General features: G+C 46.4%; 1 protein-coding gene across 1 annotated transcript in view; it reads right to left on the reverse strand.

The window, feature by feature from the left end:
* The window catches only part of LOC137380344 (voltage-dependent L-type calcium channel subunit alpha-1D-like), a 487,921-nt gene that overhangs the window by 388,204 nt on the left and 74,399 nt on the right, over positions 1-25,318 (reverse strand). Inside the window, exon 7 of the mRNA XM_068052272.1 lies at positions 2,715-2,884. Coding sequence (XP_067908373.1) covers positions 2,715-2,884 — 170 coding nt within the window. The remainder of the gene's footprint in view (positions 1-2,714; positions 2,885-25,318) is intronic.

Below are 25,318 nucleotides of genomic sequence, written 5' to 3' on the forward strand. Positions count from 1 at the left end.
CGCAGTGAAAATGAGCAAGCAAATTCGCAATGTGATTAGACAAGCAACCCATTAATCATATTAAAACAAGACTCACGAGTTAAAATTGCCTGGAACTCATGCTGGCAATTCAGAAAAGCTTGGTTCTAGCCCCACATCTCACCAATTTTTGCCCCAATTTAAAATCAAAGCTTAAATTTTATGCATATACATGTGCAATGGTTCAGCATAACAGATGCAAAACTAACTGAACAGATTGAATAAAGGTTACACTGTATCAAACAAATCCATTTTGTCATTGTTATCCTAAAATAAATTTGATTACTGTATGCACCTTTGAAAGCTATGACTCATGAGAATCTTTTGACAAATTGGAGAAGTTTTGCACACGTCGAACTGGCATTTGTCTTGGAATAGTAAATTCATTAGACATTGACATCAACATAATGTGAAGAAAGGAGCAAATCTTTGAGGAAACATTCTGCAGAAATATGACAAGACAAGTTTAACTATCTGAAGATATTATCAAAAAAACAGTGGGGTGAATAATGCAGCAATAGCACTGGGACAGTTGCTTCTCAGGTGCTCCATGCACCTGCATCCCACTGACTTAATCTCAACTGATAGTGTGAGGTCAACTCATTTAAGTATGTTTGTGCCCCAGTGCTTAGTATGCTGGGACCAGAGAATCGGGGACCAGAATGGCAGCTGCCAGCAGATGGTGAAGGCCTGCTGGCTGCTGTTCAAGCGCCAACATTTGTTTTATGGTTCCAAGCACAAAAAAACACTTCAATAAAATGGCCCCTGGAGATCAAAGAAACCAGATTAGCAAACGAAGAATGGTCCTCTTGGAAGGAGAAGAGCACTCAAGGGGATCATTCAAATTATTTCAATGGGCCTCTCCTGAAGTTCTGCCTAGCCATATTATTAAATCCATCCTAATTTAGATAGTAACTGGTGGCCAGAATTTTAACCACCACCCCCCCCTCCCCCACCCGCACAAAGAGTGGGTTAGTGACCGGGTGGGGGGGATGTAAAATGGAGTGAGAGGCTCGGGCAGCCCTTCCCGACCCGCTCCCGCCTCCGCCACTATTTTATGCGGGGCAGCAGCGGCGAAAACCGGCCCGCCTGCCCCAGGCCAATCAAAGCCCTTAAGTGGCCATTTTACCCTTGGCCGGTCGGGCAGCCCAGGCCTGAGAAAAGCCATCTGACAAAAGCCTGACGGATGGCCGCCCCTGATGCCCTAACCACCCCCAACACGCCCCGTGACCCCCCCCAATCGACCACCCATGCCTCGCTGGGGCCCGACCGATCACCCCCGGCGAGGCCCCAAAAACTTACCTTTTCCTTTCTCTTCTACTCGAAGCTGGGTTGCAGTCCCAGCAGTGGCCACCGCTCCCGATGGCACTGCTGGGACTAAGAGCTGCCAGCCCGCTGATTGGCCAGCAGCTCCATTAGGCAGGACTTCCTGCCTCAATGAGGTGGAAGCCCCGCCTCAGACCAATTAAAGGCCTGGGGACTGGTGGACGCCGCCCATCCGTCGAGGGTAAAATTCAGCCCAGTGAGTCAATGAGCCTTGCTCAGAGTCAATGCACAAGCTCTTTGCACAGAAAGCACTTCTGGACTACATTTCTGATTGGACACTGATGCTTCTGAGCTCTGAGTACTGCAGAGATACGTTGGACTGCATTATCATCCACACTGAGATAATCAAAGGGAAATGTTATCGAATTATTGAAAGGTTCAACTGTTCTATCTCAGAGTAATTCCACAATTTCTTTTTCAAAAACCCATACCAAAAACAAAAATTTATGTTTCTTTTGGTTCCCATCACATACAATCTTCAATGATCCAAAAATATATATATATTGTTTGAAATGTAAAAGACATGAAACAATGAGTACAAAGAATAGAACAACTTCACAGACAAAATGGAATAATCACTTATGTTTAGTTTAGTGATACAGCACTGAAACAGGCCCTTCGACCCACCGAGTCTGTGCCGACCATCAACCACCCATTTATACTAATCCTACACTAATTCCATATTCCTACCACATCCCCACCTGTCCCTATATTTCCCTACCACCTACCTATACTAGGGTCAATTTATAATGGCCAATTAACCTATCAACCAGCAAGTCTTTGGCATGTGGGAGGAAACCGGAGCACCCTGAGGAAACCCACGCAGACACAGGGAGAACTTGCAAACTCCACACAGGCAGCACCCAGAATTGAACCCGGGTCGCTGGAGCTGTGAGGTTGCGGTGCTAACCACTGCACCACTGTACCGCCCATGATTAGCTTTACATCTCTTCAAGCCTGCTTTCTAGCACGGACCCTAATAAACAACCATTTTTACTCAGCTACTTCACTGTTTAAAGTAACAAGAATGACTCCTTAATAGACGTGTAATGGCCAACTGTCTGGTTTCATGCTACCAATGGATTAGGCTTCCTGCCGGGAACATGGGCCCCGATTTTAACTCTGCGTAAGTGAATGGGTTTTGTCCATGTCAGAAAACTATGCCTATATAGTACATATTAAAAAACTAAAGACTATTTTCAGTTTGACACCATACTTTAAAACAATCAGATCTATGCTGGAAAAATAATACTAATAAAACTTAGTACATGCAATTTTTCACACTTCACGCTGTAACAAGTTAAACAAAATAATTTTTGGTATTATATCAGTCTCATCTTTCTAGTGTATTAATAAAGGAAGATACGTACGATTTCGCTTCTCTGCACTCTCAATGTCTTCTTCATTCTCGGGATCAATGTCTTCTGCCTGAGTGATCCAGTCCAGATAGCCCTTGAGGTCCTCTTCAAGTTGTTGTTTTTCACGTAGTTTCTGAAAGTCTCCTCTGGCCTTGGCCTTTTCTCTTTCCTTAGAAAATTCACTGTATGTTTAATAGTAATACGAAATATTTAAGATAGAAAGATTATGGCAAGATAGAGGAAAGGGTCTTAATTGTCGTTATTTCATTGCTAATTGTTAATGTTCACCTTAAATATAAAACTTAAAATATTTTGTACATATTCTGCAATGGAGTAATTTTCATATTACATATTCAGCTTCTGAACACAAGTAATTAATCAACAATCTACAATAAGGCATGTTAGGTTAGCGGTATGGTACTAGACTATCAGCCAAGGGGATCTGAGTTCCAACCACTATGGCAAGTTATGAAATTGAATTCAATAAATCTGGTAATTTCTGGGCTAGGAATAGGGAAAAAAACCCCACAAAAGCTGGTGTATTGTTGTTAAAACCCAATTGGTTTGTTAACATCCTTCAGGGAAGGTAACTTATCACTCTTACCCAGTGACTGCAGTCCCACAACTTGTGGCGGCGGTCAATTTTCATTCCCATGGGCAGCAAAGGGGTGGTAGCATGCTGAAAATCAGGCAGCATTTGTTGCCCTGTTCCCACCGACATCCAGGACACCACCATTTTGATGGAGTCCTTCATATGGGTACTGCAGGTGCCCACAAAAGTTAGGCCTCATTAGCCCTTGCAAATCAGGGTCCACTTTGCAATCTGCTCCCAGGTCACCTCTACATAGAGCAGCCAAAATCAGCAAGCTATGCCAAAATTTACACCCAATCTTATGGTGATCTCAACCAGTGACTATAACTTGAAATAAAGTAATTTAGTCTTGCTTCTGGATAATCTTGTGGTTCTTTGGCAGAAATTTAAGAATATTAGAAGCTAATGGGGAGATAAATGCAGTTTCATGATAGCAGCATGCTATGTGTGTGGACTCCTTTGCTTGGAATTCCATTTATAGAGACATAGAGTTAAATTTTATGAGCCCCCTCGGGAAGGGAACGGAGGTGAGGGGCCCGTAAAATTGCGTCGGAAGGCGGGGGTTTGGAGTGCCATCGCCTTCACAATGCCTTCCAATTTATCTGACTGAGGCTCTTAAATGGCTAATTAATGGTCATGCCACCTAAGGGCCTCTTGCTGCCTCCGCCTCAATTTAATAAAAGACGGAGGGGCCCACCACCATAGGGAGACACTGCCAGGTAAAACCTGGTGGCCTCCTAGCGGGGTTGGGAAGGGTCCCTACTTTGGAGGCAATCCAGGGGCCTCCCCAGCAGCGATTGCCCCCACCACCCCAGGAAGACCCCCACCTACCCTCACTAACCCCAAGCCCCACCCTGTTGCCAGGGCCTGCCTCAACGGCCCTGTCGACCCTAACCCCACTCACCTGTCCCTGGGTCTCCTCACTCTTTGGTACAGCAGGGCCATCTGATTGGCTGGCAGCTCTTGGAGGTGGGAGCTCATCCCTAAAAGGAACTGAGTCCCTGGCAGTGGGCAGTTAATTGCCTGCCCACCGTGGAATTGCAATGGGGGTCCAATGGAGGGCTGAAGCGGAGTCTCTCCCCAACCTTCTGGCCTGCTGCTGGGATCCCCATCTTCAGAACAAAATCCAGCCCATAAATTTCAGTATTTTTACATTTTCAGCATTGGCATCGCTCTGAAAGAGTAGGGTGGCCAACTCTCAGACCTTTAGTAATGTTTTACTGAGCTGTTCCCTAAGAAGTACAGGAAGTTCAGTGATCACTCTACCATTCCAAATATTGCACCGTAAGGAAGTTCTTGTCTTTTGAGCCTCTTACGTTATCACAGCAATGTGACAGAAATCGGGAGGGTAATCTTAAGTTCCCAACACGGGTGGTAGAGGTTGGGGGTTTAAATTCTTAAAAATGTGAAACCTGACCCCAACTGATCACGAACCAGCCTACTTCTGGTTTAACCAGTGCTTGGGCGTATAACCTGCTCGCAAGAAATGGGCTAGTCATTACAATATGTAATAAGACTACATGCCTCAGATTTTGGCAGATAATTAGATTTAACAGCTGTGGTCATGTTTCTCAGGTCGCGGGAAGCCAGCAACTATGGGAGTAAAGAACTGCTGAATCCACTAGGTAAGAGCCTTTCCATCACTGCTTGTGGGCCAGGAGGTGCAAGAGTGCTCTGCTCCCCTGTTCTCCAAACAAACCTGCTGCGTTCGGCTTCTTTCCTCGCAATTGACCGATCCGGTTTACACCTCCTCCCCAACCTCTGTGATTGGTTGACAACCTCCACCCCCCCCCCCGATCTCTCCACCTCGCAATCTCCCAACTGACCCCACTGTGATCCGATCACCCTACCATCTCCCCACCTGTGATCTCTAGACAGATCCCCCCACCCTGCCACCACTACCCATCATGATCTCTCTCTCTCCTTCCTTTCTGGCTCCTGGCTGCAGGCGTCTACAACAGGCCTTCCATTCCACTGCCAGACAGCTTTTCAACCTGGCTGGCTGCCGGCCCAAAAACAAAGGAAGAAAATTCAAATGAGGACTTGCGGTTAGATTCGGCAAGACGGCTGCATTTCCCGCATTTCCGGGTCTCAAGGCACCTAAAAGTCCCCTCGAACCCCTCCACAGAACAGAGAAATAGTTCACACATTCCTTGTGAATTAACCTACAAGGATACTAATTGGCATACTGACAATTAACCACACGTTTAAATTAACGTAAATTATGAAATAGCTTAAATTTATTTCAATATTGTGGGTTTAGGTAATTTTATTGTTGGGGCTAGGAAGAAACTATAAAATAAATTAGCTATGTTGATATGTAATTCCTGGAACTCCCTTCCGAGCAGCAATATTGGTGTACCTACACCCCAAGCACTGCAGCAGTTCAAGAAGGCTGCTCACCACCATCTTCTCAAGGAGAATTAGGGACTGGCAATAAATGCTGGCCTAGCCAGCGATGCCCGCATCTCATGAATGAATAAAAAAACAGTATCCTACGTTGATGTGCAGCGAATACAATTTCTTATTTTGAGGAAAGGAATAATGAGAAAAATGAAAATAATATTTTGCAGCAGATTTCACTATGCAACAAACTGTCAGCCTAGTAATATGCCCTAAAGCTTTACTTCGCAACAGCTCCTACATGTGCACATATAGATTGTCAGACTGAAACAATTCACTGGAATTTAAAGTAAATGTGTACAACCTTTCTTTCATCTTTGTTGTATTTTGTTTTCTTATACATGATTGTTTACAATAACTGTGTACCTTTTGAATCTAAGAATCATCTTTTGCAGTAAAAGAGGAAGGATATATAGAATTAGAATAAATATTGAAAATGGAAGATCAATGTATTCAAAAATTCCCAATCCATACAATGAATTCATTTGGGTGATGTTGATATTTGGCACTGTAGTTAACTCTGCGATTAGACTGCTGTACCAATAACTGCTTTTATGTCTTGTCATGCAGACCCCCACCTGCCAAGAATGAGGCATATTAATTTTGCCATATGACTATTGATTTTAAACTGTTGCTGGAGTGAAGAAATGAGTTGTTAAAAAAATCACCAGACATTTGGCTGGAAGGACATTTGCATACTAACAGACAGTGCTTGTGGAGACAAAGGACTATTCCCTGGTCCACTTAACCCACAATGGACTTTGATCACCAGACATTAAAGGTGAGGCAGCTCACATTCCAGGATGACTGCTAGATAGCAGCATCCACAAACAGAAGTGGTCAAACCAGCTAGTCACATGACTAACCTGCCGGGAAACCTGGGGGTTTTTTGAATTGTGCCACAGAGAAAGACTCAGAAGGCTGTTTGAACTGGAACCTGGAGCAAGAAAGCCTCTCTCTCTTTCTCCCAAGTCACTGGACCACGGAAGACATGTAAACCTCAAGAGAGAAAAGACTCCGGCCTTGAAACAAGTTGAAGCATGCACTGGGCCCCAACGAATTGCAAGTTTGACCGGCAACCAAAGACTTCACAGAAAACTCAAAGGGCAGTAAAACAGAAACCCATCTATTGCCTCAAATTTTTTCCCTTTATTCTTTTCTACTTTTCTGTCTCTATCTGCATGTATGTTTATCGCGTATGCATGCTAGCTTGGTCGCGTCACATATTCGTAGTCAGTAACTGGATTAGATTTTAAGATGAATAAACTTCTACCTTTCTTGCTTAAAATCTAACAAACATCTGCCTTTCTTGTTTAAAATCTAAGAAAACCTGTCTGAATTGATTTCTTTGCCTTACAATTGGAGCATTGAACAAGGATTCACTGAGGGGAAGCTAAAAAAGAGGTGTTTTAAAAAATTAAACCCTGCTGTTGGTAAACCAGGCAAAGGCTGAGAGGGAACCCTTCGACTCCTTCTCACCTGGTCGTTACAGTGTTTATTGCCTTCAAAATGTAAGTTTAGTCACAACTGTACAGGTAATAAATGTAACGGTAACAACTGAAATCAAGTAGACAATTTGAAAAAAGAACTTGGGTAAAACAGATGTAATTAGGTCAGATACTTACTGCCACTAATTAAAGTCCTGATTAATTAGTTGTCTTAATTGGTACTGCTACTCCAGTCAGTAGGGTCACTAATTGACTTGGAGACTAAACATACAACTAGTAATTTCCGAGTGGAAATGTATTTTGCGTACCCTGACATGTTTGCACCATAAAAACAATGGAGTGGAAGAAGAATGGGTAGAACTTGCTGAAAGAAATAAAGAGATGTGAACCACCCACACATTATTAAAGTGCAAATTTATTTGCAAACTCAGGGGATTAAGAGATATGGTAGACTTGTGAATCCCCAAAACTTCCTGGTTGATTTATGCCGCCCCACCATTTGCCTTGCATAGACAGCACCTCGCCCTTAGCTTCCTCATTACTTTTAATGACTTGCTGGATTTTCACATTAATTGCTCACTAAGCTTTCCACAGAAAGTTAAGTCAAGTAATTAATGGCATAAGCACCCTTTTAACAATGTGATAATTGTCAATGACTGCCAATCAAACTCTGGCCCAGAAAGTGAATAATTTAAATTGTGGGGTCTCATCCTTCAAGTAGAAAATTGGTGTTGAAGAATTTTAAAATTTCATTTTTTCATTTCTTTTCTTACTTTTCCATTCCGTTAAAGGCCTGCTACCTGACCTGAACCCGATGACATGTGTCAGGTTCGGGTCGGGTTGGGCCCCTCTTCCGGGTCCAGCTTTCGATCTCGGGTCGGGTCGGGCCGAGTCTGCGTTGTGCTCGGGTCTGGTCGGGCCAGACACACACGGTAAGTGCTCTGCTGTTAAGTATTAAAAATAAAAAGCTTATCTGAGCTGGGAGTCCGGGACGAAACTGAGGCTACGCAGTGAGCGAGTGATATCACTATGACATCATCACGCATGCGCTGCAGCTTCGTGGAGCTTCCCAGTTGGAAGGTAGGTAAAGGGATGGTCACATCGAGCCGAGTGGGGAAGGGCTCGGGTCGGGTCAGGCTCAAGGCGAAATTGGAGGGACTCGGGCCGAGTCAGGCTCGGGTCCGCTGTGGATCGGTCAGGTTCGGGTCGGGCTCTTTTTCCCAACATAAGCAGGCCTTTACTTTATATTTCCTTTTTCTCTTTCTCAATCCAATCTTTCTCTCCCTCTCACTATTTCTCTTCCTGTATCTGATTTAATTCTAATTCACACATTCAAATTCATCCTATTTTGTTCTCAGTTATTCATTTATTTATTTCTCAATCCTTAAATTTCATTGCTTGGGAGATACAATGTAGGTCCCACCAGTCACTGAGGTCCCAGATGCCCCGTGCCCTGATGCCTGTAGCCTTAAAGATGACGTTGACACTCACTTTTTTTTGCCCGTGGTTTGTTCCAGGGATCATCTGGAGATCTATGTAGCATCTCTCAGTCAGTGGTCTATCACTGCATAAAAGGAGGTCACGGATGCCGTGTACTGTCAGGCAGCCAATATATAAAGTTCAAAACAGATCAGACCAGTCGGGCAGAAAAAGCAAAAGCAAAATACTGCAGATGCTGGAAATCTGAAATAAAAACAAGAAATGCTAGAAATAGTCAAAATGTCTGGCAGCATCTGTGCAGAGAGGAGAGTTAACCTTTCAGGTCAGTTCTGAAGAAGGGTCTCTGATCTGAAACGTTAACTCTGCTTCTCTCTGCACAGATGCTGCCAGACTTGCTGAGTATTTCCAGCATTTCTTGTTTTTATTATGGGCAGAGAAAGCAGTTGGCTTTGGGGCCATGATTGGATTTCCCCAGGTGCAAGGGGTGATTGACTGCACTCATGTGGCCATCAAAGCTCTCTCAGAGCAGACAGGCTCTTTTGTGAACAGGAAGGGGTTCCACTCCCTCAATGTTCAAATCATCTGACCACCATAAACAGGTCATGCAGGTGTGCACAAGGTTTCCGGGAAGCTCCCATGACTCCTACAACCTTAGACAGTCCCAATTGCCTCAACTCTTCAGGCTGCCCAAATGCCTTTGTGGCTGACTCCTGGGGGACAAGGGATATCCAATGAAATCATGCCTGCTGAACCCTGTCCACAAACCCAACAGGCAGGCGACATCTACAACTGCTGCCATAAGAGCCACCATCGAGCAAGCCATTGGCCTGTTGAAGATGAGGTGTAGATGCCTCGATAGATCTGAGGGAGCCCTGCAATACGCACCCTCAAGGGTCTCCTGCATCACTGTCGTCTACTGCACATTGCACAATTGTGCGCTCCAGAGGGCAGTAGTGCTGGGGCCAAAGGAAGGCACTGAGAAAGTCACATCCTCAGAGGCTCCTAAACAGCTGCCAGCCGATGAAGATGGCACCCCGGGTGCCCAGCTCACAGGACAATGACATGGGTGGCGGGGAGATACCCCACTCTCTGATCAACAGATGCTTCACATGAGGACAGTGCAAGGGGCCACCGAACCAAGTTCTCTCCCAGGATTGGCCTTGCTGACCTTTCTTAACATAACCATAGCATCTCTCTGTGCCCATCAGCATTATATGCAAAGCCTTCTATTCACACAGGCACTCATTTTGCATACCATCCATCGATTTGATTCCACATCTAGGGGCTGATTTTCCTTCCAGGGTTGGGAAACGGACGTCGGGACTGTTTCCGAGTGCCAATTCCACCCCCGGGTGGAAGAAGTCACAGCCCCCGATTTTCATGGGGACGGGCTGCTAATTGACTTTGCTGATACATCACAATTAGGAATGGGCAATAAATGCTGTCCTAGCCAGTGATGCCCATATCCCATAAACGAATAAAAAAAATCACTGTCTTCAAGGTCCACACCCCTGTAGAGGGCCATGATATGGAGAGCGCAGCAGACCACCACAAATCATGAGACACTTGCAGGATCGTACTGCAAGGCACCATGCGAACAGTCCAGGCACCAGAACCACATCTTCAGAAGCCCAATGACCTGCTCAATGGTGCTCTTAGTAAGTAGATTGCTTCGATTGTAGCACCTTTGTCCCTCTGCCTCAGGTTCTCCTAAAGGGGCAAGTAGCCATCTTTCAAAGGATATCCCTTGTCCCCTAGAATTGATCCACATAGTTTGCAGAGTAGAATCAAGAGTTGTGGTACCCTGGACTGACAGAGGATGAAGGAGTCAGCGCAGCTGCCAGGAATCTGAGCACACACATGCAGGAAGTTCTCGTTGTGGCTGCAGAGCAGTTGAGCATTGAGCGAGTGGAAGCCCTTCCTCTTGATCAATCACACCGGCAAGTCAGTGGGTGCCTTGGTCGCCACATGGCTGCAATCGATGACACAATGCACCTGGGGGAATCCGGCAATGGAGGCAAATCCCACTGGCCTCTGTGCCTGTGAGGCCCCATTTGCTGGGTGTTGAATGTACTGTCCAGCTCTCAAAAATAGTGCATCAGAGACCTGCGAGGTGCAATGGTGTTCAGCCGTTTGCTAGATGCCACCAAGGTCCGCAGATAATCCTTGAAAAGAGCAAGAGGCAAAGAAGTACAAGGCTACAGTGACTCTGAAGGCCATAGTGAAGCAGTGCTGCGATGTGTGAGGTCTTCCACGACAAGGGCACAAATCTCTGTGACCATCTGCCTGGAGAGTTGCAGTCTCCTGTGGTACTGGTTCTCCAATATGTTCAGGTAGCTCCGTCTTCAGCGGTAAATCCCATGCTGAGGTAAGGCCTCCATTGCCTTCCTGCTCCTTGTCCCTCTCCTCCGCCCTCCTGATGCCCGGGACTCTGCCCTTCCTGTAGAAAATAATGCTCCTCATTGCCATTAGATCCGAAATCTGAGAGTTGCGCTCTCATTATCAGTTACTGCCTTCCTTGCACTCAGGTGGCCTCCCAATTGTGTCTGGAAGCCTTGCACCCTCTTCTTGTGCCCCCGTGATGCCAGGAGGGTAATGACCCCCTGCACTGCCCTCTCCGCAACCTGCCCATTTCCCATGGCACCTGGGTGCTGATGGCTGATTCCCCCTTTGAGCCATTCTCCCTTTTATGTGCCACCTAATTTCCCAGGGTAGCCATGACTGGCCCCCTGCTGTGTTGCTGCCTCCATGAACCTGGTCTCCCCCGACCCAGGGTGCAGCCCGTGTGCTCCCACCAGAAGCTCAACATGCTCCTCAACAAGCTCTCAATGAGCTCCTTAACAACCTTAATTGCACTCGTTAACAGATTGGGTGGGTTCTTGAGGCTGACCTCCCCGTCCTGATGAAATTCGCTGGCAGCAGGAATGGTGACTGTAAACTGGCATGCCAGCTGGTGATGCTATTTTCATCACCAACCCGCTTCCATTTCCGCCTATGGGACCTAAAAGTCCAGTCCCTGGTCACTGTCAACTGTTGCATAAAAATAAATACACAAGTGGTTATACAATGAATGTCAAGACCTTTAACTCTCATGAAACATTAAAGGCTTCTGTACTTAACAAATTATTGTCACCCAGTGAAATCCCAAGTGTTAGTCCATACATTTACATATTTGCTAACGGTCACTTCTATGGGGTGCTCCCACTGCACCTGCAGTTGATGTGGAGGCAGGTTTCTGCTTTTCTTGCTCCAGATGGCCGTGGCCTGTGTCCTCTGGGTGCCTGAGCCCTACTGAGCACATTCGGTGCCATGTGTGCAGGAGCTGCCTCAGTCATCAGAGCAGGATGCAGCATTGGTGTCACCATCAAAGGGGCTTAGGATCTGCCTTCAGCGATGGAAGCACGTTAAGAGTAGCCCCTATTGCCTTGAGCCTGCATCTCCTCTGCCCTTTCAGGCCCCACATGCACTCGAATGGTTGCCCATCGATCCATAGACCTCATGCACGAGGACAAGATAAAATGGAGTAAGTAGGAATGTGAGCTCTTCTGTACTGCGAATATACATAGTGACTGCTGGAAACTGAACCCATCATGATGTCTGCACCAGCCTTGAAGAAAGCATGAGAAATGCAAATGGTCCCATTCAATGTTAATGGTTACCTTTTTCAACCAGTTGGACTAACAGTGACCTTTGCAAACATACAGTCTTCAGACCCAAACTCAGGATAATAGGTGTGACCAAACACCATTTCAAAAAGATGAGCAACATTCAAACACCATTGTCTAACAATGGCCACACATTCAGAGACATTGTATGAAAACACCAGGGGAAAGCAACTTTAGTCACCTGACAGAAACCAAGCCTGATAAGTTTTTTTTAAAAAGGAGACTTTCTGTACAGAAAGCCAGCAGCCAGAAGGCTGAGAGAGATATTTATCCCAGCCAAGAAGACCCTGCCAAATACCATCTTTTTACAAAAAACTCCCTAGAAGCAGAGACGAAAAGGTGACCTTTTAAAACTCCCCCCCACCACACCCCATCTGAGAGATTGAAACAGAATCTTCACCATCGGACTGTAACTGAGGTTTAACCAAAGAAGTCTGCAGCAAAGTAACTGTCCACCTGAAACTCTCCAAAGCTTGACTCCAGTGAACCAGGAGAAAAGGAAGAACAGGCCTGCATCTTTTAACTTTTCATCCCAGGAAAATACGTTATCTTTTAATCTCTATCTTTTCTCAGGTGTGTGCGTGCGTGTGTGGGTAAAGTTGCAAATTCTCAGGTTTTTGTTTAGTGAACATTCATCTTTCTTTCAACCTACGAGAAAGACTGTCATTTGTCTGTTTACTGACCATTAAAATGCACAAGGATTATAACACTATTCTAATAAAAACACTGCCGTCAGTTGAGAGGTGAAAATGGAACCCACCCCGAACCTTTCCCACCTGTCTATAACAGTCTCACCATGAGGGTCATTTCTCAACGGAGGACACCTGCCATGCATTCACATGCCAGAGTTTTCCTCAAATCCCCTCTAAACCTCCTCCCCCTTACCTTAAATCTATGCCCCCTGGTTATTGATCCCTCCGCTAAGGGAAAACATTTCTTCCTACCTATCCTATCAATGCCCGTCATAATTTTGTATACCTCAATCAGGTCCCCCCTCAGCCTTCTCTGCTCTAAGAAAAACAACCCTAGCCTATCCAGTCTCTCTTCATAGCTGAAATGCTCCAGCGCAGGCAACATGCTGGTGAATCTCCTCTGTGCCCTCTCCAGTGCAATCACATCCTTCCGAAAGTGTGGTGACCAGAACTGTACACAGTACTCCAGCTGTGGCCTAACTAGCGTTTTATACAGCTCCATCATAACCTCCCTGCTCTTATATTCTATGACTCGGTTAATAAAGGCAAGTATCCCATATGCCTTCTTAACCACCTTATCTACCTGTGCTGCTGCCTTCAGTGATCTATTCAGTGATTCAGTACACCAAGATCCCTCTGACCCCCTGTACTTCCTAGTATCCTACCATCCATTGTATACTCCCTTGCCTTGTTCGTCCTCCAAAAATGCATCACCTCACACTTCTCAGGATTAAATTCCATTTGCCACTGCTCCGCTCATCTTACCAGCCCATCTATATAGTCCTGTTATCTAAGACTTTCCTCCTCACTATTTAAGACACCACCAATTTTCGTGTCATCTGCAAACTTACTGATCATACCTCCTATATTCACATCTAAATCATTAATGTGCACTACAAACAATAAGGGTCTCAGCACCGATCCCTGCAGTACACCACTCACAAAAACAACCCTCGACCATCACCCTCTGCCTCCTTCCACTCAGCCAATTTTGGATCCAATTTGCCAAATTGTCCTGGAACCCATGGGCTCTTACCTTCTTAACCAATCTCCCATGCGGGACCTTTTCAAAAGCCATACTGAAGTCCATGTAGACTACATCAACTGCCTTACCCTCATCTACACATCTAGTCACCTCCTCGAAAAATTCAATCAAGTTTGTTGGACACGATCTCCCCCTGACAAAGCCATGCTGACTATCCCTGATTAATCCCTGCCTCAAGTGGAGATTAATCCTGTCCCTCAGAACTTTTTCCACTTGTTTCCCTACCACTGATGTTAGGCGCACTGGCCTGTAATTACCTGGTGTACCCCTGCTATCCTTCTTGAATAATGGTACCACATTCGCTGTCCTCCAGTCCTCTGGTACCTCTCCTGTGGCCAGAGAGGATTTGAAAATTTGTGTCAGAGCCCCTGCTATCTCCTCCCTTGCCTCACATAACCACCTGGATACATCTCATCTGGGCCTGGGGATTTATCCACTTTTAAGCCTGCTAAAACAGCTAATCCTTCCTCCTTTTCAATGCTAATTTGTTCAAGTATATCACAATCCCCCTCCCTGATCTCGACACCTACATCATCCTTCTCCATAGTGAACACAGATGAAAAGTAATCATTTAAAACCTCACCTATATCCTCCGGCTCCACACACAGACTGTCACTCTGGTCCCGAATGGGCTCTACTCTTTCCCTGGTTATCCTCTTCCCTTAATATATTGATAAAACGCCTTGGGATTTTCCTTTATCTTGCCTGCCAATGTTTTTCATGTCCCCTCTTCGTTCTCCTAATTACTTTTCTTAAGTACCCCCCTACACTTTCTATACTCCTCTAGGGCCTCCACTGTTTTCAGCGCTTTGAATCTGCCATAAGACTCCTTTTTTTTCTCATCCAATCCTCTATATCCCTTGACATCCAGTGTTCCCTGGACTTGTTGGTCCTACCCTTCACCTTTACGGGAACATGTTGGCCCTGAACTCTCACTATTTCCTTTTTAATGACTCCCACTGGTCTGATGTAGACTTTCCTACAAGTAGCTGCTCCCAGTCCACTTTGGCCAGATCCTGTTTTATCATATTGAAATTGGCCTTCCCCCAATTCAGTACTTTTATTTCCGGACCCTCTTTGTCCTTTTCCATAATTACCTTAAATCTTAGAGTTATGGTCACTATCCCCGAAATGCTCCCCCATTGACACTTTTACCACTTCTCCGGCTTCATTCTCCAGGATTAGGTCCAGTACCGCCCCTTCGCTTGTAGGACTTTCTATGTGCTGGCTCAAAAAGCTCTCCTGTATGCACTTTCAGAATTCCACCCCCTTTAAGCCTTTTGCACTAAGATTATCTCAGTCTACATTGGGGAAGTTGAAATCCCGTACTATTATTACCCTATTATTTTTACACCTCTCTGAGATTTGCCCACATATCTGCTCCTCTATCTCTCCCTGACTGTTTGGAGGCCTGTAGTACACTCCCAGCCAAATGATTGCCCCCTTTTTGTTTTTAACTTCTACCCATTTGGCCTCATTTGAGGAACCTTCTAAGATATCATCCGTCCTTACTGCAGTAATTGACTCCTTGATCAACAGTGCAATGCCACCTCTTCTTTTACAACCTCCCCTGTCACGCCTGAAGATTCTATACCCTGGAATATTGAGCTGCCAGTCCTGCCCTTCCCTCAACCATGTCTCTGTGATAGCAATATCATATTCCCATGTGTTAATCAATGCCCTCAATTCATCTGCCTTACTAGTAAGACTCCTTGCGTTAAAATAGATGCAATCCAGAATCCAGCCTTGCATTATTCGCTTGTGCCTTAACAGGTCTATATTTGCTCTGCCTTCCAGACTGCCTCAGTTTCTCTTCTATATTTGACTGTGCATCAACCCCTACTGTACCTCCATTCTGTATCCCCCCCCCACCCACACCCCTGCTAAATTAGTTTAAACCCCGCCCCCCCCAACAGTACTAGCAAACCTCCCAGCCAGGATGTTGGTCCTGTTGCTGTTCAGGTGCAACCAGTCCAACTTGTACAGGTCCCACCTTTGCCAGAAACAGACCTAGTGATCTAGGAAACTAAAGCCCTCCCTCCTGCACCATGTCTTCAGCCACGCATTCATCTGCTCTATCCTCCTATTCCTATACCCACTAGCACGTGGCCCCGGGAGTAATCTAGGGTTGGGGAAGGGTGGTGAGCTGGGCTGTGTTGAGGAAGCAACTGACAGAGTGGCCCTTTAGACTGGCAGTGCCCAAGTGCCATGGGCATGTCCACTCAGCAAGCAGGTACTCCATTGAGGGAGGGAGGTATGGGTACACAGATCCGGACAACAACAATCTTATGGCCACCTTAAGTTGCAACCTCGGGATGGGGAAGTGGGAAAAGGCCGCAAGAGGGACCACAAGCAGGTGCCAGCACGGAGAAAAAGGTATCTGGTAGCAAGGAGCAAGGAGCAAGGGTATACAGACAGAGGATTTTTGCCTCCAGATGTCGGAATGACAGTGTCACTGAAGACTGCATCGCTCCCAAGAGGCCATTATAGATCTTTGTGCCATGATGACGGACGAGCCGACCCCACTGGAATTGGTGGTCACCTGATGCCAGTGCCAGTGAAGGTCACCTTCTCCCTTAATTTCTCCAGTTTGTTCCAGGGACCTACTGGAGACATGTGTGGCATCTCCCAATCAGTCGCACATCATTGCTTCAAGATGGTGACCAATGCCCTCTCAGGAGGGCCAGCCAATACATACAATATTGCACAGATCCGACAGTCATTCCAAGACAGCCAAAGGATTCAGGGCCATCACTGAATTCTCCCAATTGCAAGGTGTGATTGCCACATGCATGTGGCAATCAAGGCTTCCAAAGGCCAGCCAGTGGCCTTCATTAACAGGAAGGGATTCCATTCCATCAACATGCAAATAGTCCACGGCTACCACCATTGGATCCTGGAGGAGTGTGAAAATTACCCTGAGAACAGCCACAACACCTACATACTCAGCTTTTCAATCCCCCATGTGCCTTCAGGGATGGATTTTCGGAGACAAGGGCTGCCCATTAAAGAGATGGCTACTGATACCTGTGAGGAACCCTGGCAGAGGAGAGATGCAACACCAGCCACATGGTGACCTTAGTCACCATCGAGCATACCATAGCTCTCCTGAAGATAAAATTCAGGTGCCTGGGGCACATCAATATACACCAACAAGGGTCTTCCAGATCATGGTGGTCTGCTGCACTTTGTACAACTTGGCGCTGCAGAGGGGGGAGGTCCTGGCCAATGAGAATTTAGTGGAGCATGAGGCATCCTCAGACAAGGAAGGTGATGAGGAAGCTGATGACCAGCTGCTGCATCCAGAAAGACATGAGGGGCTACATGAAGGGCGCAATGACATTGTCTCAAGGGAGGCACGGAGGTGCACATACATACATGATTCAGATGACCCTTCCCACATCATCCTTCCAGTCAAATAAAGCTTCACCTTCAACTTCTACTGTTCCCATTAACCTCGATTGCAAGCCTAGCTTCCCTCGCCTAGTGCCACCTGGTCCTTCTGGATGGTTCAAAGGATGACCACACAAGCCATGGTCCTTCCCAAACAGTCCTTGGGGCAAACCATGGTACTCCTGTACTTCCAGAGGGCCTCCAACAATAGATTAAAATGTGAAGAAAACAAATTATACCTCTATTGCAAACATTATCAAGCTCAAGCAGTAACACCATAACTATTCATTCACCCATGAAGCCCAAGTGCATCTAGTGTGTTTTCTTCATTCTTTTACATGTGCTCCTATGTGGTGCACCCACTTCGCTGCCAGCTGAGGTGGAGGCAGGCTGCTGACCTCTTTCTCTGTGACCTGGGATGACCTTGGTGGCCGTCTTCTGGCATGCAGGTCTGCTGGATGTGGCTCTCCAAGCAGAGTTGCCAATCTCTCAATGGAGGAGGCCAGGCTTGCAGATGAGAGGGAAATCACAGCACTCAAGTCCTGGATGGACTCCTTCAATGCCCAAGCCAGGGTGTGCGTACCCTCTGGAAGCCCTGCCAGATCTTCACACACTTCACTCTGAACTCCCACCATCTGCCACTTTACTCATGACTCCAAAGGCATGTCATCAGCCTGAGGCTCAGCATGGGTCTGATTCCCACACTCCTCTGTGTGTTAGTGGCCTCGGTTGTAACAGCCTCCAACAGCTGGTGAGGGGCATATGTGGTACTCTCACGAGGTGTGACTCCTCATCTACTCGCGAACACATACCCACTGACATCAAAGTATCTGTGCTGGTGGAGGGTGTGGGGGAATGATGTGAATGTTGGTCTCCTCCTCTTCCTTCGGTCCCCTGGAGACAGCAGCTCTCTGTTAATTGGGGTCTTACTTGAGCACTTATAAGCAGACACTCACTGAAACTGGTGGAGGGTTTGAGCGAGGAGCTATATATTTGTAATTCTTTTACTCTGTGCAACAAATGTGAAACTGAGTAAAAATAGGCTCCGGCATCATCCTTCCACAATAAGCTTTCTGGAGTTTAACACTATTCTTGTGGATGAGCTGCATGAAGAACAGAAAGATCAAAGGGTTTTGCCCTTCAAAACATGAACCTCCCGAATCAGCTGGTGTTCACATTGATGTATGTTCAGTGGAGGACACAGGAGCACCATCCCTTGTGCTCACCTAAGGCTCCTTCGTGCTCATTCATGAGGCTACTCGCCCTACTGTGACTGCACTCCTGCCTCGGTGGAGTGGCCACCAGGCTGCCCTGCCAACTCAAGAGCCTCCTCTTCTATGGGCATCAGAAGTGGGACCCCACTGCAGGTCTGGGGCCCATTCCTTGACATTGTGGGCCCTCCTCTCCTGCAGGAACATGGAAGAGGAATGTCACTCACCCCGCACGTGCAGGTATAACGCCTAAGCAGTTGGCACCCTAGCTGCTGACTTTGGGGCCACTGGCATGCATGTAGAATTGGGCCACTCTGGAACGACCTTTTAAGGGTCGCCACTACCAGGTTCACAGCCCTCGACAGAGCTGCATCTATTCCTTTCACAGGACATGCTGCAACCTCAACCCACTGCCACCGACATAGTGGGCTCTCCCTTCTCAACAGCCGCACCCTCTTACTTACCCAGTTGCTAACCCCTAGGAGAACCCAGGTGTGGAACTAACCCTTGCGGAGTGGAGAAGGTCGTTGATATGCTTGCGGCACTGCAGCCAGGTTCTCCGGACGACCTCTCGGCTGTTGACCTCCTCCGTGATCTCTGTCCAGGCTTGTTTGGTGAGGCGGGGAGGTCTCATCCTTCTCTCCCTGGGGAAGAAGACCTCCTGCCTTGCACAAGTAGCCTGGAGGAGAACATGCAGGGAGTCGTCACTGAACCGTGGGCCACCCAGGAATCTTCTGTCATGCCAACAAGCGCCTCACTCCTCAGGCCCTCATTATGCCTGCCTCAATGACCTACTAGCCTTCTCCCAATGGCGGGGCTGCACTGCTGCCTGGAGATCTTGAAGCGGATGGTTGATGCAGATGTGGAAGCAGATCTGGCAAGAGGTCTTGAAGGGAAAGGTTGAGGCAGGTCTGAAACAGATGGATAAGAAGGCCTAAAGCAGAATTCCGGTGCTGGCAGCACTTTAAAGATGGTGCTAACACATCCAACTGTGTCAGCCAATGCTGTTAATTGATTGGCCAGTGCATGATTCCGGTGAGATCAGGGGATCGGAGTGGGAGTGCCACCCGCTTCCGGTTCCGCCTTCCCCTCCTCGCCAATTTATGAAAAATCCCGGCCATTAACTCTGTTTCTCACCCCACAGATGCTGCCTGACCTGCTGAGCATTTCCATTATTTTCTGTTTTTATTTCAAATTTCCAGCATCCACAGTATTTTGCTTTAGTGTAGTGTTTAATTCACTGCCATTTCTCTTCCAGGAATGTCTACCTTGAAGGACTGACCTCCACCACCTTGAAGCACAAGAGCAGCAGGTGCATGGGAAAATCAACACCTCCAAGTTTCTCTCCAAGTAACATCACAATCCTGACTTGGATATAGATTACAGTTCCTTCATTGTCACTGGTCAAAATCCTGAACTCCCTACCGAATAGCATGGTGGTTGCACGTTCACCACATAAACGGTAGCATTTCAAGAAGGTCCACCACCACCTTCTCAAGGGCATCTAGGGATGAGCACTAAATAGTGGCCTTGCCAGTGGCACTCAAATCCAGAGATTGAATTTTTTTTTTAAAATAGCCAATAAGTTGCTTCTTAAAAAACTTAAATTTCTCAAAAGCATGCTGGCATCTCTTGACTAACTTGTGCATTTCTAAATGCTCATTAATTTTTATCTCAAATTATAGATTCTCAGGGTTTACTGACAACTGATGATGGACTAGGTGGTACATAGTGACTCTCTTTAACAAAAGTTTTATACTGGCTGTTTATGAAACCCATGGAAACCTGAAGCGAAAATTTCAAAATAACTCCTTAATCGAGCATCACAAAACTTCACATGGAGACTCACACACTCAATATGCTGGCCCGACTTAATGATTCATACTGGCAGAGTGCATCGAGACTTGCAAAAATTGAGGTTAATAAACTAACTTGAGCGCACAGTGTCACAGATGGTAACTATCTGGGTCCTAACATTCATCATATCAACCTCATGGATTACATAAATATAAAGGTTCAAATTAAAGATCAGATTATTTGCAACCACAGAAATATAATAATGCCTGTCAATGCCAGTTATATAGGAAACAGCCTTGATGCCATCAGTAAGCAGCAGTCCATGGTAGCTGCATATTTGAAAAGCGAATAAACACCATGGGGAGGCGAATGGTTCTTTAGAGACTATGGCTAACTTCTGCAGCCACAGCTGTTGACTCCATTAAGAAACTCTCAGCACTAAAGGACCTTAGGCATCCATTTGTTGTTGTACGCCTTTCACCTGCAAATGTGCTATGCGGCTTTGGCACAATGAAGAAGTTTTGAAAAAGAGCACTGGTTGCATAAAATACTTGAATTGATAACACCGGAGGCTGGGGAAGTTCCCAGGTTTGGTTCGTACTATCCTTAACAGGCCCTACAAAAAATGGAGGAACAGTGAGGAGCGCAGCGCACTTACTATCACCTTCCTCTTGATACCAGCGAACTTTTTCATTATTTGCAGCCTGGTGCAAAGGGCCTGGGTGGCTCCACATATTCAGTCAGTCACCTTCTTTGATGCATCTTGCACCTGTATTTTTACTGAGGGATGGTCTCCAGCTTCAAATAGGACCATGTATCTTTGGTATACCTTCTGCAGCAGGGCTCTCACTTCTTCATCAGGAAAGTGAGCAGTGTTGCCCACATTTTTCTGCTGTGATTAGTGATGAATTATTGTCTTTCTCTGTCTCCTTAACAACAGGTCCTTTAATCAGCTGCTACAGCTATTTAAGAGCTTCTCACACGTTGGATTTTCCAATGCCCAACCAAATATCAGACAAGCCAAGCATCTTCGGCAAGCAGTTCCTGTGCCTGTAACTTATTCAAATGAGCAAGTGAAATCAACTCCATTTTCACGGGCTCAGAAAATAAGGGTTAAATGCAAAAAACAAAATTGTGCTTGGATGCATTTTAGCATCCATTCCCATGCTTACTTACAAGCCAAGAAAGACATGCACATCTCTCCAGTATCTGGACCACATTAAGCACTATCGGTCCTGCTCTCATCTACTAAAACTGCTCACTATTCCAGGATCGGCCTGGAATGCAAAGATAACCTTTGGCTTCTTTTCTTTACTGCAAACCATCTTCTTGAACCCCTATCTCCCATCTCCTCCACCCTCACCCTCAACAATGGGCAGAACTTAGTGGAGTCAGCGGGCTTCCAGCACCGAGCCTAAGCGACAATGGGAACCCCGTCTCGTCCATTCGGAGCCCACCGAGCTCTATTTAAAGGCTCCTGGGCAATTAACAGTCCAGCACCGGGATCCCCCTCCCTTTAAAGAAGGAGATCCCGCCTCCAAGAGCTGCCGGTCAATCAGAGAGCTGGCAGCTTATAATATCGGCAGCTCCACCAGTAGCCGTCTGCAGGAGGTCTGGGAACTAGGCCCAGCGCTGGAGACCGGGACTACAGGTAAGTGAGGCGGGGTCATTGGGATCAGTCTAGCAGGCCACGGCAATGGGGGACTGGGGGGCTGGAGGTGGATGGGCGTTGAGTGCAGGGACTGCGGGGTTCAGAGAAGTGAGTTGTTTGCTGCTGGGGGCCCTCCTTGGGCCACAAATTGCCCATGAAGGAGGGCCTCAACCCAAGCCCGCAAAGAGGTTGCCTCGTTTTACTGGGAGACCTCCCTGCATGGCAGAGGCCCCTCCACCCTGCCGCTGGAAGTAAGTTGCTGATAATAGGCCACTTAAAGGCCTTAATTGGCCTCTGCACAGGAAGGACTTCGTCGGCCTATCGACGGGAAGGCGAAAGGCTCTCCACTCCTGCCTCTCATTGCAATTCTGTGGGTCCCCCACCTCCAAGTCCGTCTCCAAGGGCCCTATTAAATCCAGTCCAATAAGCGCAAGGAGCTCATGAACTTTTGTTCATGAGACCATCCAAACAGCTACTTCTGCCTATCAAATCCATTCCTACCTTTCCCAGAACTCCACATTTAAGGGTGGCACAGTGGTTAGCACCGCAGCCTCACAGCTCCAGCGACCCGGGTTCAATTCTGGGTACTGCCTGTGTGGAGTTTGCAAGTTCTCCCTGTGTCTGCGTGGGTTTTCTCCAGGTGCTCCGGTTTCCTCCCACAAGCCAAAAGACTTGCAGGTTGGTAGGTAAATTGGCCATTATAAATTGCCCCTAGTATAGGTAGGTGGTAGGGAAATATAGGGACAGGTGGGGATGTGGTAGGAATATGGGATTAGTGTAGGATTAGTATAAATGGGTGGCTGATGGTCGGCGCAGACTCGGTGGGCCGAAGGGCCTGTTTCAGTGCTGTCTCTAGACTAAACTAAACTAAACATTTGAATCCCTCCAATCAGGTTTCCACCCCTGCTACAGTACCGAAATGGCCCTTATCAAAGTCACAAATAACATACTATGTAACTGTGACAATGGTAAAGTATCCCTCGATGTGCTTCTCGAACTGTCACCAGCCTTTGACATGGTTGATCACACCATTATCCTCCAATGTTCTCCACTGTCGTCTAACTGGGTGCACTCATCTGATTCCATGCTTACCTATCTAATCATAGCCAAAGCATCACTTGCAATGGCTTTTCTTCCTGCTCCCACACCATTATCTCTGGTGCCCTACAGTATTAGTTTTCACATGTACACTGACGACGCCCAGCTCTACCTCACCACCGCCTCTCTCGACTTCTCCACTGTTGTTCAATTATTAGGCTGCTTGTCCGGCATCCAGTACCGGTTGAGCAGAAATTTCCTCTAATTAGAAATTCGAAGGGTGAAACTATTGTCTTTGGTCCCCACTACAAACTCTGTTCACTAGCTACCAACTCCATACCTCTCTCAGGCAACTGCTTGGCTGAATAAAACTGTTCACAACCTTGGTGTCATATTTGACCCCGAGATGAGCTATGGACCATATATCCACACCGTCACGAAGACAGCCTTTTTCCACCTCTGTAACTCAACCTCTGCCTCACTCACCTGCTGCTGAAACTCTGATCCATGCCTTTGCTGCCTCTAGACTTGAGTATTTCAACATGATCCTGGCCGATCTCTCACATTCTACCCTCCGTAAATCTGAGGTCATCCAAAACCCATATTCTTACTCACGCCAAATCCTGTTCTCATTACCCCTGTGCTCACTGACCTGCACTCACTCCTGATTTAAAACTCTCATCCTTGTCTTCAAATCCCTCCATGGCCTCACCCCTCCCTATCTCTGGAATCTCACCCAGTCCCATGACCCTCTGAGATATCTGCACTCATCCAATTCTGGACTCTTGAGCATCCGCAAATTTAATTGCTCCACCATTGATGGCCCTGCCTTCAGCTGCCTAGGCTCGAAGCTCTGGAGTTCTCTCCCGATAGATTGAAGGTTCTGGACAAGAGATGCTGGAAGAACTTTTTTATGCAGTGGGTGGTATTAACCTGAAACTCACCGCCCGGAAGGGTGGTGGAAGCGGAGACAATCAATGACTTCAAAAAGAAACTGGATGACCATTTGAAGAAAATAGATTTGTAGGACTACGGGGATCAAGCTGGGGAGTGGGACTGACTGAATAGCTCTGCGGAGAGCTGGCATGGACACGATGGGCCAAATGGCCTCCTTCTGTGACAAAAATGACTCTAGGTTATGATTCTACGACTAAACCTCTCACCTCTCTATATCTCTTTCCTGCTCGAAGACACTTCTTAAAACCTACGTCTTTGACAAGCTTTAGGCCTTCTGCCTTAATATCGCCCAATGTGGTTCGGTGTCAAATTTTGTTTTATAACCCTCCTGTGAAGCACCTTGGGACTTTTTATTACATTAAAGGCACTATATAAATGCAGGTTGCTGTTGCTGTTGTTATGTGGTTTGCACTATGTAGTAGCAAAGTAGCAATGTAGGGATGAGCACTGCCATCCTCCTATTCATCTGTTTCTGCAATTAAATTTTATAAGAATGTTTATTAAAATATGGCCCAGTTTTGCAGTCAGCAGGGAAGAGACGGCACACAACCTTGACCTTGAACAGAGCTGCCCACAAAGATCTAGCTATCGCTATAGCATGAACTTCACTTTTTACAACGTTATTTTGAATTGAATGCCATGGCAAGGAGACCTCCAAGCATCCAGGACCATTGCTGTCATCAGGAGGGTAAGCCACCAATCATAGTGAAGCATTTTCTCACAGACAGCAAACCAGGAAGTAAAATGCACTTATTACCATTCACTTTTTATAAATTTTACAGAAAGCAAAATAAAGGTTGGAATATACATGAGAATAAGGGACAAGCTGAAATATCATTCCACAAATATAAAATTAGTTTTTCAGGGCCAGAGAGTTTGTTTAGCAGTAGTAATGACACAGAACACCATTAAAAGCCCAGTTACACCTCATTCGACAAGATGTAACATTTTGCGGGGGCTTTATAGCGATATTACAACATAAAGGGGAATTTCATGACAGTTCAAGTGATTTCTATAGATTGCTGTCTGTGGGGACTTCAAAAGCACACCCTGTGGAGGAGCAGAGGATCATTGACAGCAAATTCCAGATTTTTGTTCTTACCTGCATATTTGCAGATACCAGAAGTTTCTATCAGTTTCACAGTTGTAATGACAGCGAACACTGACACTTTCACTGTATTTACAACTGCAAAATCCAGACCAATAGAGTATCTAATTCGATATGTACTTCCCGCATTGATTCCACCCATAACGATAATATTAAGTAAACTCTTGCATAAACCA

The sequence above is a fragment of the Heterodontus francisci genome, chromosome 19 (assembly GCF_036365525.1).
Source record: "Heterodontus francisci isolate sHetFra1 chromosome 19, sHetFra1.hap1, whole genome shotgun sequence".
Taxonomy (NCBI): Eukaryota; Metazoa; Chordata; class Chondrichthyes; order Heterodontiformes; family Heterodontidae; genus Heterodontus; species Heterodontus francisci.